Raw genomic sequence first — 15,457 nt, 5'->3', positions numbered from 1 at the left:
AGGGGCTTTCTGGTGGGACAGTGATAGGAATTCTCCTGCCAATGCAGGGGACACAGGTTTGATCCCTGGTCAGGGAAGATCCCACATGCCACAGGACGACTAAACCCATGTGCTTTGGAAGCCCAAGCAAACTAGAACCAGTGCTTTGCAACAAGAGAAGCCAGTGCTATGAGAGGCCTACGCACACCAACCCTGCTCTGTCTCCTAAAGGCTGTCCTTGTTGCCCAGGAGGTGTCCTGGATCCTGGGGCCGAGACACTTTAGCTCTTACTGCTCATTCTCTGACATTTATTCTCCTTCCCCCTTCAAGGAACCTCACACTGATCAGAATGGCCATACTGAAAAGTCTATGAGTTTGAGTAGGCTCCGGGACTTGATGATGGACAGGGAAGCCTGGCGTGCTGTAGTCCATGGGGTCACAAAAATTCGGACAGGACTGAGCGACTGAACTGAACTGAACTGAAGGAGGCAAAAACTGTAAAAACAGGTACCAAAGTTATTACTGGAGACATACAGAAAGAGTTCGTTTATTTAAGAGGGAAGCAAGGCGGAAATATACACCCAGAAAGGAGTGCAGGCGTCCTGAATGAGCAATACAAAGAAGCTAGGCTAGGGATTTAACATACACATACATGTCTCTATCTTCCCTGGTGGCTCAGTTGGTAAAGAATTTGCCTGCAATACAAGAGACCCGGGTTCGATCCCTGGGTCAGGAAGATCCCCTGGAGAAGAAAATGGCAATCCACTCCAGTATCCCTTGCCTGAAGATTTCCATGAACAGACGAGCTGGCTGGTTACAGTCCATGGGGTCCCAAAGAGTCGGACATGACTGTGTAACTAACTTTCTTTCACTTTCACTTCCAAACATGCATCTATTCTTCCCCAACTCCCCTCCCATCCCCACCCAGGCTGCCACATAACATTGAGCAGAGTTCTATGTGCTATACAGTAGGTCCTTGCTGGTTATCCATTTTAAATAAATCAGTGTGTACATGTTGATCCCAGACTCCCTAACTATCCCTTCCCCCCATCCTTTCCCCCTGGCAACCATAAATTCATTCTCTAAGTCTGTGAGTATGCTTCTGGTTTGTAAGGAAGAGCACTTGTATCACGACGTTTTGGATTCTGAGTGTGAAGGACCTCAGAAGGTGTTTCTGCTCCTCCGTCTGACCTATGTCGTTCAATATGACACTCTCCAGGTCCATCCATGTTGCTGCATAGGGCATTGTTTCATTCTTTCTGAGGCTGAGAAATACTGCCCTGTGTATATGTCCCACATCTTCTTTGCCCATTCATCTGTGGGTGACGTGTAGGTGGCTTCCAGGTCCCGGCTACTGTGAGCAGCACTGCCGTGAACACAGGGTGCACGTGTCCTCTGAGACCATGTGTCCTCAGAATCGCCAGGGACATCGAATCCCACAAGATGGACAAAGGGTGACACGTCATGACCTCTCTTGGGGGTTAGAAAACAAAAATCTTAAGAGCAGGAAAGAGGCAGACAGAGCACCTGTCGCGCTTCCTGGGAGCACCGTCTCCTGCAGAAAAGAAAGACATGTTGGTCCAAGAGGCTGAGGAACTCCTGTCACTTTCCTGGGGCTGCACCTCTCCAGCCCCACCCTCACTGAGGGGCTCCTATGTCCTCCACCTCCACCCCCACCCCAGGCCCAGCAGCTTCTTGTCACCTCCTCCTTCCTTCCTGCATCACAGAGGCACCCCAGGCCCGGACACCCGCTGCTCAGGCTCAGGACTGAAGCCAGTGAGGAATCAATCTGCTCCCTTTACTCAGGTCCGGATCCTCCCTCAGGGGGGCCTAACCAGGGAACAGGTCCGGGGAGGAGGGGCGTTGCTTCCTGACAGCCTTGGGGGCTGCAGGCAAACCTCCTTCCTTCACTCCCCTCTAGCCTCTGAGCCAGCAGCACACACAGCTGTCAGGACCAGGGTCCCTGCCCCCCATCTCTTCCTGGTCCCCCCAGCTGGGCGCCTCCACCCCAGCTCAGGCCCACCATCCCCAGGCACTTCTGCTCAAGGCAGGGCCTCTCAGTGATGGAGGCTCTGGGTCCCCAGGAGGCTGCTGACGTGCAGGCCACAGGCTGAGTCCGAACTGTTGCTGCTCCTGGAGCACAGGCCTGGCCTCAGGCCTTCCCACAGTCTTTGCTGTGGGGCTCCTGCCTTGCTTGCTTGACCCAGGCCACTTCCTGTGAGAACGGGCCTTTGGAGTTGGGTCTGCAAAGGCCTTCCTGCCCCTTCCTCCTGGGATGAGAGCCCGGCCCCTCTCATCTTGGCCCCTGGGTGGGTCCCCTCCCTGCTGACACATCATGTGGAGCCCCCATGCTGCTCTCAGCCCCCCTGAGTCCTGCCCTCGCCCTGAGTGCCTACTGTTCTCACACCACCTACCAGAGGGCCTGCCAGCCAGCAGTCTGTGCTCAGTCAGGGGACTTGGCTGAACCCTTTAAGCATCAATAGGCCCTCAGCCTTCCCGTGCCCCAGCCACCCCTCACTTCCCACTGTCATCTGACAGTGAGGACCTTTCAGAACTGAGGCCTGATATTGTCCGTTCTTGCTCTCAGGTGATAGGTGGTCTTATCCCCCTGGTCATTTCCAGGGTGAGGAGGTTCAGTGAGGGGCAGAGGTTGGCTGGGATTCACCTTCCCCGTCCTCACTCCAGGCCCTGTGCCCCTGCCTTCCCTCTGAATTCTGCCCTCAGTACCTGCTCCTGGAAAGGACTCAGCCCAGGAAGACAGTTATGATGAAACTGCTGAGAAGCACAGGGGGGGATACAGGTGACGTGCTTGGTGGCTGTGGCTGTGGAGTTGACCTCTAGAGGGGTGCGTCGTTGGTGATGCTGTAAGGAAAGTGAGAGTGAAGCCCTTGTTCCTACCCCTAAACTAAGCAGATGCCTTCTCAGCCCCCTGACCCAGGTACCCCTACTATGCAGCCTGTTTGCACCCACACATGGAGGCCCTTGTGACAGGTCCTCAGGAGAGACAGGAGGGAGGGAGGAACCCAGTCCCCATGGGACGCTGACAGCTAATGAGTAAGCAAGATTTCCAACAGAGCCACTCAGTACTAATGTGACATCAGAGATGGTGACATCAGGATGGAGTCCTCAGGAGCTGACAGCAGAGGTGCTATTGACAGATTTCCAGAAGTAGGATTGGTGACATCTAAAAGAAGGTTCTGGAAAGAGGGAATACTAAGAAGGAGATTGGAATCATAGAGATGCTCTCATGTTTAGGATCAGTGAGAATCCATGTTCAATTGTACAAAGGCCTGTGCTGTGAGGAGAGACGTCAGGAGCTGGAAGAGGAAGGAGGATTACAGAGCATCCCCGGGGGCATTGTTCTCCCAGGACAGCTCACCTCTGACAGATCATTTTCACACACAGAGGGGGGGGTCCATGTCACCGTGAGAGAACTACCACTTTCTCCTACTCTTCTCACTTACCCGCGGTCTTCAACATTTTCTCCCAGCGCACAAGAAAGTGTGATACCAGCGCTGACAGTCTCCCATGGAGACCTTCTTGAAGGAGTCCATCACAGCTCTGTCATTTTCCCATTTCTCTTTCATCCGCCTCCCTTTAGAGTGAACCATTGTCCAGTATCCATTCTCCGAATCAAAGAGGAGGCACAGTTGTCCATTGAAGCCAAACTCCCAGGATGCACTGGTGTGTCCATTGTCTTCACGCCAGCATGTCATCCTGGCCTGCAGGGTGAGAGGGCCTGACCCCACCGAGGAAAAGAAAGAACTCAGCCTCTGAGCTTGACAGATTCTTTGCCCAACCTGGGTCCACATCCCCTGGGCCCAGCTAATCTGGCCCTGGTCTCTCCTGCAACAGCTGCTCTTTCCATTGGACTACTAGGGAAGGACAATATCCTCTTTTTTTTTTTTTTACCCGAAAACAGTGGATGCAGCTAAGCCCCCAGTCTACTCCTCCTGCATTTGGACTTTCTAACTCACCCTCGTCTATGTGTTTCTCCGGTATAACGTCAGGCATCTGCTCCTTGAGCAAGTCTCCAATGTCTTTGAGTGTGTCAGTCTGTGTTTCCCACGCATTCATACTTTTCACTTCTTCTCCCAATGGACTCATGTACTTGATCTTAGCTCTACCACAGTCATAGGAGAGAAAGACCTTTTGATCAACTTCTCCTTGAACCTCACACCATGGCTGACCATCTCTGGGCCGAGGATCAATGGTGACATTATAGGAAAGAGAATGAGCATCTGTGAAGGCAAAACACAGTGAGGGTGAGGTTGGGGAAAAAGACCCTGAGGCCCCTTCCCCCAGTTATGTGAGAGTAAAGTGCAGGGCTGGGCTGACAGAGCCATGACACCCCACAACACACACCACACAGCCAGTGCCCCTCCTCTCCTTGTGGAGAAGGAGGAGTCCCCTGCCTGGCAAATTTCACACATCCTGGGTGCGTCCCCACCAGGTCTGTTCCCAGCATAATAACCTTTGCAGAGACGTGCCAGGCTGCTATGCAGGAAAAGCCTAGATGACAGAGGACTGTCAGAATCTAACCCCGTGTCCTGTGAGAGATGGGGAGCCTGTGGGGATGCTCCTGAGGAAGCAGGATCACAGGGAGAGGGGCAAAGAGGTGACGGGTGAGCACAGAACCCCAAGTTGGAGAAGGGAGAGTTTATAATTACGGATCACAGGACTTAGCAAGGCCGGGGAGATGCTCCTGATCTCCCACTAGGATGGGTCTTGGAAGCCTGGAGAAAGGCCTAGCCCACATGGCATGAAAGAGAAAATCCAGAACTTCCAAGGCAGGTGGTAGAGGAGGGATCATCTGCCAGGGCAGACACGGTATGAAAGGGCAGGAAAGTGTGCAGGCCACCAGGCACCATGGGAAAGCCTGATGGATTCTATGGAGCCTGAGAGGAAAGCATGGATGAGAAGCATCTCCAATAGCTCAAGGATGACTTTTGTGGAAATCAGGGATGGTGATAGGAGACTGTGTTCCTGTGGGCTTCCGGCAGGAACAGGGATAGAAAATGGGGAAAGATCAGATTCCAGGTGGAGTGTTGTATGTCAGGAGCAAAGTTGGTACAATGGTCAAAGTCATTAGTGAAAGTCACTCAGTCGTGTTTCACTCTTGTGACCCCCATGGACTATACAGTCCATGGAATTCTCCAGGCCAGAATACTGCAGTGGGTAGCCTTTCCCTTCTCCTGAGGATCTTCCCAATCCAGGGATCGAACCCAGGTCTCCCACGTTGCAGGCGGATTCTTTACCAGCTGAGCCACAAGGGAAGCCCAAGAATACTGGAGTGGGTAGCCTATCCCTTCTCCAGCGGATCTTCCAGACCCAGGAATCAAACTGGGGTTTCCTGTGTTGCAGGTGGATTCTTTACCAACTGAGCTATCAGGGAAGCTGAAAGTGATTAGAGAGTCCCAATGCCAGCCAGGGCCTGACTGCAGAGAGTACAATGCTGGCTCATAGCACAGGGTGATCCTAGAGGCAGAGAGATGGTCAGTGAACCTGGATGCAAACTGCTTGATTGAGAGACAGAAAACAAGGAGAGACAAACACAAGACTGGATGATCAGTAGGCTGAAAGCAGCCATCCCTACCAAACATCCCTACCAAAATTTCCAGAACCGAGCTACTTCTCAGAAGGCATCACCAGAGAAAGAAGCCACGTCCCAGTGAGGAGGGCCCTTTCATCACCACAGCAAGTGCAGAAGTCCTTCAATACTCTCCCGATGAGCCACACGGTTATTTACTGGGGCAACTAACTCCAATACTTTGGCCACCTGATGTGAAGAACTGAGTCATTGGAAAAGACCCTGATGCTGGGAAAGATTGAAGGATAGAGGAGAAGGGGACGACAGAGGATGAGATGGTTGGATGGCATCACCGATGCGATGGACATGACTCTGGGAGTTGGTGATGGACAGGGAAGCCTGGCAGGCTGCAGTCCATGGGGTCGCAAAGAGTCGGACACAACTGAGTGAATGAACTGAACTGAACTGGAATTGCAGAAGGAGAAACTACTCCCACATTCATTAGACCCAGTGTGTTACTAACACCACGCACAGGAACAGTAGCATGATCATGGCCCCCGTGCTGTGAAGCGATGCTCCGAGGACCAGGCAATTAATAGACACCTGTGCCAGGTCCTGCTGACAGTGGTTATCTCTGGGTCCACAGATCCACTCAGTGTCCATTGCACACGTCCTGAGCTTCTGACACGAATGCACAGTCTGTGTTGTTAGTAAACTGCCATGGGTGAGGTACCATAGTCGTGGATTCCACATTCATTCTTCTCACCCTGACTCCCCATCCCCCGATAGTACATGGAGACAGTATCATCTCCTGGAGGAAATAATGAAAACGAGTACCAACCTACAATCTCCCTAGGCCTGCAGAGCTGTGGTCTCTATCTTATCTCCACTGAATTACCACTGAGGTCCTAGGTTCCCTCTAATGGTACATATGACACATTCCAGGCTTCAAGACCCTAGGTCTCTGCTGCAACTCCTGTCCTGGCACAAAGGCAGTCACAATTGATGAATGATGAGTGTGGCTGGACCTGCTTCTTGGGCAGATGACCCAACAGAACCGGTGACATCATAGCTTCCTGTGTTCAGAAAGGTGCTACATGCTGTAGGTGGCATTTTACTTGGAGGCTCACAACACAGACTCCTGGTGTCCTGAAGAAAGGACATACCACTTGCAGTGAGAAAGCCCATACCATTCAGTGCGGCTCCTGGTATGGTCCTGGGGCCTGGCAGAGATGAGGCCTCTGGTCATGGAATGTCAGAGTTGCCCATTATGATCTGGGTTCACCAACCCCAACCATTAGTTCAGATAGGCCAGCCGTCATAGGATAGAAGTGATTATGTGGCTTGGCATAACCAGGGCCACAGGGAATAAATAAGATGTGCCAGCAGGTGACCTAGGCCTGACACCAGAGTTGATACAGGGCCACTATCCCCTGCTCACACCTGTGGCTTCATGCAGTGTCCCCTATGGCTCCTTGAACCAAGGAAGCCAGACTACAGCAGAGGGGGTGCATTAGCCCATAACAGCCAGATCCACACTCCTATCACAGTCCCACCACCAGAAGCTACAAGGCAGGACACGGTAAGTTTCTGCTTCATAAACAGACAACTGAGGCAGCTCTTGGATGATTCTCTACGGGATGGGTCACTCATTACTGGGGTCAGAAACCAGGACAGTGGACAAGTCTGGTTCTCAGTTGATTTACACATTATATTTGGCTCCTGCTGCTCCACAAACATGGAAGCTCCTTTTGCACTCAGAGACAGATACCAAATTGCCTAAAGAGACCTTGAGATTTACTATCTTCTGTAGAAAAAAATCTGTCAACTCCTACCTTAATCAATAACCATTATAGGCTGCTGCTGTCCCAATTCCTAGACACTATGAATGTGGGGCCAAAGGGTAGAAGTGGGGATGCCCAGCCTCACCCTCGAGCCCTGTGTCACACTCTGGGAAACCCTGTTCCTGTCCCTCCTAAGTTAGGTTCTCCGGGCCAGGTGTGGGGGGGTTTGTTGGGTGAGTTATCAGACAGAGAGATAAGATGCCAGTTGAGAGAGGGCATGTTTAGACTTTCTCCAACTAGCTGTTGGAGGCCCTGGGCTTCTTGGGACCATGGACAAATGGGAAATAGATGGTCTCGTAACCAAAACGGCTCTAGGGCGCCTTAGTGGGAAAGACCTGCCCCCCCTCCCCCCATGGTCTCTGTCTGCCTCTTGTTTGTAGAAAAGTTTCAGTCAGCCAGGCCTCCTGTGAGTCTCAAAACAGTGGTTTAAGAGTTAAGGATTAGAACATGTGAAGATGGAGAAAGGAATACTCCTTAGGCTGGGAAACTGGTAACAATTTAGACTGTGACCAGCCACATAGCAGTGTCATGAAATTACCAGTTCCCTGAAAGATAACAAAGAGCTGACACAAGCCTCAAGTTGTTTCTACAGGAAGCAGACCCCCAGCACATAAAAACTGCTGGCGGCAAGCACGTAGACCCCCAGACTTGTTGAAATCATAAGCTTGGTGGTGCTCAAACATTCGCCTTGTGCCAACCACCCTGACTGTGCTCAAGACGCTGATGTGCCCCACAGCAGCCACCTCTGCTCCCTTTCTAACCTGGAAACTTAGAGGCGGTCTGAGAACATTAGGTCACTATTTCCCAGGGCTCCTGAACAAACCAGCTTCTCCTTTTCCATCACTTATTAACTTCACCAGTGGTAGGATCTGGGTCATAACCAGCTTCAATTAGTAACGGCCTGAACTGTCTGGGAGGAGCTTTGACTCCAGGGAGGCGCTGATCAATGGCTAGGCATGGAGAGCCTTCCTTGCGATGCATATGTAATTTTTCTTTTTTTTTTTTTTTACCCAACAAAACTCAGGCACCCATTCTGTGCATAGCACTGTTCTAGGTGCAGTAAAAGGGATTCTTAACCTTAAACCACGATTGCACCTTCTGGAACTGTGTTATCCTCCTTTTCCAGAAAGTAAAAATAAATAAAATCACCATTGTTTACTATTGACCTGCCCCAAATCCACTTCTGGCTCTGAGAACTGCTGCTGCTGCTAAGTCGCTTCAGTCATGTCTGACTCTGTGCAACCCCATAGACGACAGCCCATCAGGCTCCCCGTCCCTGGGATTCTCCAGGCAAGAACACTGGAGTGGGTTGCCATTTCCTTCTCCAATGCATGAAAGTGAAAAGTGAAAGTGAAGTCTTCCAGTTGTGTCCAACTCTTAGCGACCCCATGGACTGCAGCCTACCAGGCTCCTCCATCCATGGGATTTTCCAGGCAAGAGTACTGGAGTGGGGTGCCATATGCTAGGATCTGCCAAATTTAAGATGTTTCAGTGAATTCCGCTCCTACTTTCCCCAAAGTAAGAAGGCAGAACTCCTCTTTATTTAAAAAAAAATTTTAAAGGCAATTTTTCATGAAAGAGTAGTTTCTATTTCTATTGCATTTTTCTCTTTTTTTTCCTTCTAGCTTTTAAGTTTTCTTCCTCCAACACTACCTTTTCCTGTACAAGGCAACAGCATTTTTTCATTTTTCTTTTTCTAAGACAAAGTATTCTATCTTATAGACAAATAATTCCCAAGACTAGTGATAAATATTTAAAAAAAGAAGAAGAAGAAAGAAACTTAAGAGTTTCCCTGGTGGCTCAGCAGGTAATGAATCCACCTGCAATGCAGGAGACCCCAGTGCAATTCCTGAGTCAGAAAGATCTCCTGGAAAAGGGAGAGGCTACCCACTCCAGTATTCTTGAGCTTCCCTGGTGCCTTAGATGGTAAAGAATCCACCTGCAATGTGGAAGACCTGGGTTCGATCCCTGGGTTGGGAAGATCCCCTAGAGAAGGGAAAGGCTACCCATTCTAGTATTCAACCCTGGAGAATTCCACGGACTGTATAGTCCATGGGGTCGCTAAGAGTCAGACACGACTGAGCAACTAAGCCCAGCACATTCAAGGGTGAATCAACTACATTACTTTGATGAAGTAAAAACTAAAAAGCACTTGGCACTAAGCTAGTCCAAGTATTTGTGTTGAAACAATTTTAAAAACTATTTATTTTATAACACTGTTTAAAACTTTCTTGGTCAAAAAATTTATACAAACATTTTCAGTAAACCTAAAGAAAGTGATATCTAGAAAATATTCCACATCATTAAGTCTGTCTTAGAAAGTTCAGATGCTATGGCATTCCTAAGGCACAGTGTTCTGGAAGACAATGTGCTTCTGCGGTGCTGGGTGATGTATGTGACTGGCCGGCTCCAAGTGGGCCTCAGCAGGCACCGTCCCCCTGATGCTGGGGGACTGTGAGAGGACAGTCAGACACAGGCCCCCAGGGCTGCATGGAACCCTGTGAGACACTGGGCCAGCTGCTGGAACTGGGCTTCTCCTCCGAATCTAAGGCCCAGCACAAGCCATCACAGCAAATGGTCATCAGGACAGTTGATAGGCTGGGCTATTTGATGACCTTCTTTCATATCTCTAAAGAGTCGACATCCGTGTAGGGTATTTGACCCAGAGCCATGAGCTCCTACACTATCACTCTGAAGGCCCACACATCACTAGAACTGGAGAACTAAAAAAAATTATTTTTTTCATATCTATCTTTTTTTGGCTGTATTGGGTCTTAGTTGTGGCACTTGGGACCTTTTTGCAGCATGAAGACTCTTAGTTGCAACATGCTGACTTCTTAGTTGTAGCATGCGGGATCCAGTTCCCTGACCAAGGATCGAACCAGGCCCTTTCATTGGGAGTGTGGATTCTTAGCGACTGGATTACCAGGGAAGTCTGGAGACCTCATTCTTAACCAGACGTTCATGAGCCATCCATCGATCCCACTTTTTCACTGTCCTCCAGACAGTGAGAGTCCATGGGGAACAAGATTCTGGAGAGGGGCTATCTGTACTCTTGAGGTTGTCATCAATGGCAGAGCTCCTAGCAGCCAGGTCTTTGTGGAGGACTTCTCTTCTGACCAGGTAATCCATTCCACAGGCAATCTGACCTTGTGGACCAGGTCCTGTTGAGAAATTGCCTGAGGATTACTGGCCTCTACTAATTTGTGCTGCAGGCTTCCCTGGTGGCTCAGACAGTGAAGAATCTGCCTGCAATTCAGAAGACCCGAGTTTGACCCCTGGGTCAGAAAGATCACCTGGAGAAGGGAATGGCCACCCACTCCATTATTCTTGCCTGAAGAATTCCTCGGACAGAAGAGCTTGGCGGGCTACAGTCCATGGGGTGCAAGAATCGGACAGGACTGACTGACTAATACACACACACACACACAATTTGCAATGCTGTGAAAACTATTTATGATTCTCCCAATTCGTGTAAGGCAATATCATGAGGGCTTTTCTCTTTTTTCTATACACATAAAGGAAATAGGAGAAGATTTCTGTGATGAAGATCTCATAGCTTGCAATGTTCAGTGAATATCATTGTCACCTGAATTTCAGAAGCTTAATCTCTGTTTTTACAAATGATTGCTGTTTTTTATTTGGATATTTTCCATCTACATAAATCCCACGGAAAATACGCCCTAAACTACCTTCTTGGAGTACATCCTTTCCGTGGATAGAGTTATCCTCTCCTTGGATATTTCGATATCCTTCACCTTAGCTCTGGCCTCCAAAAGAGGGGCACTTCTCAAGACACTCCTCTACCCACCCACAAGGTAGGATAATAGGATGGAAGTACCATTGTTGGGTGTGTCTCCTCACAGATACTGAGTCATCTGGGACATGGCTGAGACAACCCTTGGGAACTACTGGACACTGATGCTGTCTTCCAGTTCAATTCTTGTCATACTATGAAGGTGCAAAACAGCTAATATTATTACTACAAGAAATATAACTGCACGGCAAACCCCTGCGCTGATATAAAACACACGGGTAGAAGTAGCTGGAGCTGCATGAACAGGATCATAAATAGTTCTGCTAGTGGCTTTGTCTAAGACCGAAGTTTTTTGTAGCACATTTTCCTTCCTTTCAAATTTTTGAAGAAGGGAAGTTTTTGAAGAATTTACTGTCAAGTTGAGCTGCATTTAGTATCACAACCTCATCATCTACTTTGCAGAAAAGGAAAGCTAGAGCCAAATCACTGATATAGTGCGTGGATATCCCCCTACCCCGTGCCCCTCGCACGCCCCACCACCACCAAGCAGAAATGCTGACCTGGGGCAGGTCCACGAAACTGTCTACCTGGAAACCTGCTTATATTCAACTTGGACTCTGCAGGCCAAGTGAAAGGCAGGACATCTGTTTCGCTGGGTACGAATAGGTTAAAGGATAGGCGTAGTGTCCAACAAGATCACTTCTCTAATAAAAAAAGTTCTGCATCTAGACCAATGAGTCAGCGCACCTGGTCCCTGATCAGGAAGAGGCTCACACCCGCTCCGGGATTGGGGAAGGAACCGCGCCGCGGAGCCCGGGGATCACGAGTAGCGCCGCGCAGCGGAGCCTCGGGGTCGGAGGTGCAGCCTTGCAGCGGAGCCCGGGGTTCGGAGAGGAGCCGAACCACGGAGCCTCGGGAATCCCGGAGGAGCCGCGCCGCGGAGCCCCGGGATCGCGGGTGGAGACGCACCGCGGAGTCTCGGGGATCTGGGAGGAGCCGCGCCGCGAAGCCCCGGGATCGCGGGTGGAGCCGCACCGCGGAGTCTCGGGGATCGAGGATGCAGCCGCGCCGTGGAGCCCAGGGATCCGGGAGGAGCCGCGCCGCGGAGCCCGGGGGCCGGGAGTGGAGCCAGCAGCTGCGGCTCGGACAAGAGCAACTCAAGCACGTTTCACCCGGGAGCGCGCCGCCGCCGCCGCCGCCTGGGCGCCGGGGTCTGCTCTGCGTTTATAACTTACCGCCGGGAAAGAGCGCTGTCCTTCAAGGGCCGGGAGATGTAGGGACCAGAAGGGTCTCTGTTGCACAGGTCGGGGCGGGAGGGTGTGCTTTTCGGGGTGGGTCTGGGTCCCTTCTCCCCGGGAAGGCCGACTGGTCCCAAACGGCCCTGCTCCAGGGCTCCCACTTCCCAGGGGCGGGCTGCACCCTTGGGGGGTTTCGGCCGCATTTCCTGCCGCGTCCCGGCCCCTTCTTCTCCCAGCGTCACCTTCCAAACTCCCGGCATTACTACTACACCCAAGGCACCCCTGTTCTGGCCCAGAGAGCCGGCAAGAAGCCGGGAGGAGCCTCCGAGGACTAAATGGGCCGAGGGAAGGGAAAGAGGTGGGGGCGGCAGCGCCACGCTGCAAAAAGTTTCGCGAAACCCCGGGGACACCACCCCCATCCCCTTTCCGCTCATAACCCATTAAACCTCCTCGCGTTCCCCACGCTCCGCGCAGGTTCATCCCCGAACTCACCGCTGGACGTCCCGCTGAACAAAACAATTGGAAGCAAAACGAGGAAACCAAGACTGGTCTTGGAGCCACCCATTTCTCCCTTTGCCACCTGGATCCCAATTTTGCAGGAGTGCGAGGCTGCCAAGCCAGAACCCGCGATCCTCTCCCGCTAGCCCGCAGCTGTGGCCTGGACCTCCGCCTCTGCTCTGACTGCCTGGGCGGCCCCTCTGCCGGAAGGCCCCGCCCAGGTTTCCATGAGGAGGCTCCTCCCCGGACTCTGGGTGGGGCGGGGGCCGGGGTGGGGAACTCCTGCCAGCTCCCTCACTCAAACCCCTGCCTTCCTGTAAAGCAGCCTACCCGCCTTTTACACTGGGCGCCCACGTGCTCTGGTTACAGGAGACCGCAACGCTCTTGTGCCCCACGTGCGCTGGTTACAGGAGACCGCAACGCTCTTGTTCCTTCAATTCAGTTCAGTTCAGTTCAGTCGCTCACTCGTGTCCGACTCTTTGCGACCCCATGGACTGCAGCACGCCAGGCCTCCCTGTCCATCACCAACTCCTGCAGGTTACTCAAACTCATGTCCACTGAGTCGGTGATGCCATGCAACCATCTCATCCTCTGTTGTCCCGTCTCCTCCCGCCTTCAACTTTCCCAGCATCAGGGTCTTTTCCAATGAGTCAGTTCTTTGCATCAGGTGGCCAAAGGATTGAAGTTTCAGCTTCAGCATCAGTCCTTCCAACGAATATTCAGTACTGATTTCCTCTAGGATGGACTGGTTGGATCTCCTTGCAGTCCAAGAGTCTTCTCCAACACCACAGTTCAAAAGCATCAATTCTTCCGCGCTCAGCTTTCTTTACAGTTCAACTCTCACATCCATACATGACTATTGGAAAAAACATAGCTTTGACTAGACGGACCTTTGTTGGCAAAGTAATGTCTCTGCTTTTTAATATGCTGTCTAGGTAGGTTGTAACTTTTCTTCCAAGGAGCAAGCGTTTTTTAATTACATGGCTGCAGTCACCATATGCAATGATTTTGGAGCCCAAGAATATAAAGTCTCTATCTGTTTCCTTGTTTCCCCATCCATTTGCCATGACGTGATGGGGCCAGATGCCAAAATCTTCGTTTTCTGAATGTTGAACTTTAAGCCAAGTTTTTCACTCTCCTCTTTCACTTTCATCAAGAGGCTCTTTAGTTCTTCTTCACTTTCTGCCATAAGGGTGGTGTCATCTGCATATCTGAGGTTATTGATATTTCTCCCAGCAATCTTGATTCCAGTTTGTGCTTCCTCCAGCCCAGCGTTTCTGATGATGTACTCTGCATATAAGTTAAATAAGCAGGGTGATAATATATAGCCTTGATGTACTCCTTTCCCAATTTGGAACCACTCTGTTGTTCCATGTCCAGTTCTAACTGTTGCTTCCTGACTTCCATACAGATTTCTCAAGAGGCAGGTCAGGTGGTCTGGTATTCCCACTTCTTGAAGAATTTTCCACAGTTTGTTGTGAGCCATACAGTCAAAGGCTTTGGCGTAGTCAATAAAGTAGAAGTAGATGTTTTTCTGGAACTCTCTTGTTTTTTCGATGACCCTTCTTCCTTACCTTGTTCCTTAGCAGATCAGGGCACTCAGGCCAGTCCTCGGAGTTGGGAGGAGACAAGGGACAAAAGAAAATACCTCTTCAGGCCACTGGGTCAGGTCAGTCAGTGGACAAGCTTGTCCCTAAATATCTGAATGGTCAGGGCATCAGTTGTAGTGAAGAAATCCCACCAGAGTCACCATCTGTTACAGAAAGGGGGACTCCTTGAGGGTGTGAGAGTGCGCTTTTGTCTAACACTGGGAAATGAATTGTTCCATACTGACAAAGCAAGAGGCTTTTTTTGGGAAGGGGCTACAGGGCAGAGAGCAGCAGGGTAAGGGAACCCAGGAGAACTGCTCTGCCACATAGCTTGTAGTCTCAGTTTCTTTGGTGATAGAGTTAGTTTCTGGGTCATCTCTGGCCAATCATTCTGACTCAGGTTCGTCCCTGGTGACAGAAATGTGTTCTGGTGAGCTTTATTGATATTTCTGAGGGTTTATTTATATAGTGCTTACTTTCCCTTTACCCAATTAAATCCAGCTCAGCTACAAATTCATTTCCATGTAAAGACAGAAGCAGAAATCTCCTTGTTTTACTGCTTCGGTTTTTAAAATGCTATTTTTCCTCCTCACTCTGGGGGACCACAGATGGATCAGATGGTTCCTGAGAATCCAAGTGAAAGACTTACATTTTGGAAGGGAGAAATGCAAGTTCCCTTTTTTGTTTGTTTTGTTTTTAAAGTCTTCCAAAAGGATTGTGAACAGTGACTGAAGCCATGAAATTAAAAGATGCTTGCTCCTTGGAAGAAAAGCTATGACACACCTAGACAGCATACTAAAAAGCAGAGATATCACTTTGCCAACAAAGGTCCCTATAGTCAAAGCTATGGTTTTTTCAGTAGTCATGTATGGATGTGAGAGTTGGACCATAAAGAAGGCTGAACACTGAAGAATTGATGCTTTTGAGCTGTGGTGTTGCAGAAGACTCTTGAGAGTCCCTTGGACAGCAAGGAAATCAAACCAGTCAATCCTAAAGGAAATCAGTCCTGAATAGTCATTGGA

General features: G+C 50.3%; 1 protein-coding gene across 1 annotated transcript; it reads right to left on the bottom strand.

The window, feature by feature from the left end:
• Positions 1 to 495: 495 nt before the first annotated feature.
• LOC133254173 (UL16-binding protein 3-like) lies at positions 496 to 13,099 on the bottom strand. The gene is made up of 3 exons (XM_061428300.1): positions 12,841 to 13,099; positions 3,957 to 4,220; positions 496 to 1,534 (listed from the first exon to the last, which is right to left on the bottom strand). The coding sequence occupies exons 1-3, from the start codon at positions 12,911 to 12,913 to the stop codon at positions 1,461 to 1,463; spliced, it is 411 nt and encodes a 136-aa protein (XP_061284284.1). The 5' UTR covers positions 12,914 to 13,099; the 3' UTR covers positions 496 to 1,460.
• Positions 13,100 to 15,457: the final 2,358 nt, after the last annotated feature.

This window comes from Bos javanicus, chromosome 9 (genome assembly GCF_032452875.1).
Source record: "Bos javanicus breed banteng chromosome 9, ARS-OSU_banteng_1.0, whole genome shotgun sequence".
NCBI classification, from domain to species: domain Eukaryota; kingdom Metazoa; phylum Chordata; class Mammalia; order Artiodactyla; family Bovidae; genus Bos; species Bos javanicus.
This window is presented reverse-complemented; position numbering and strand designations above follow the sequence as displayed.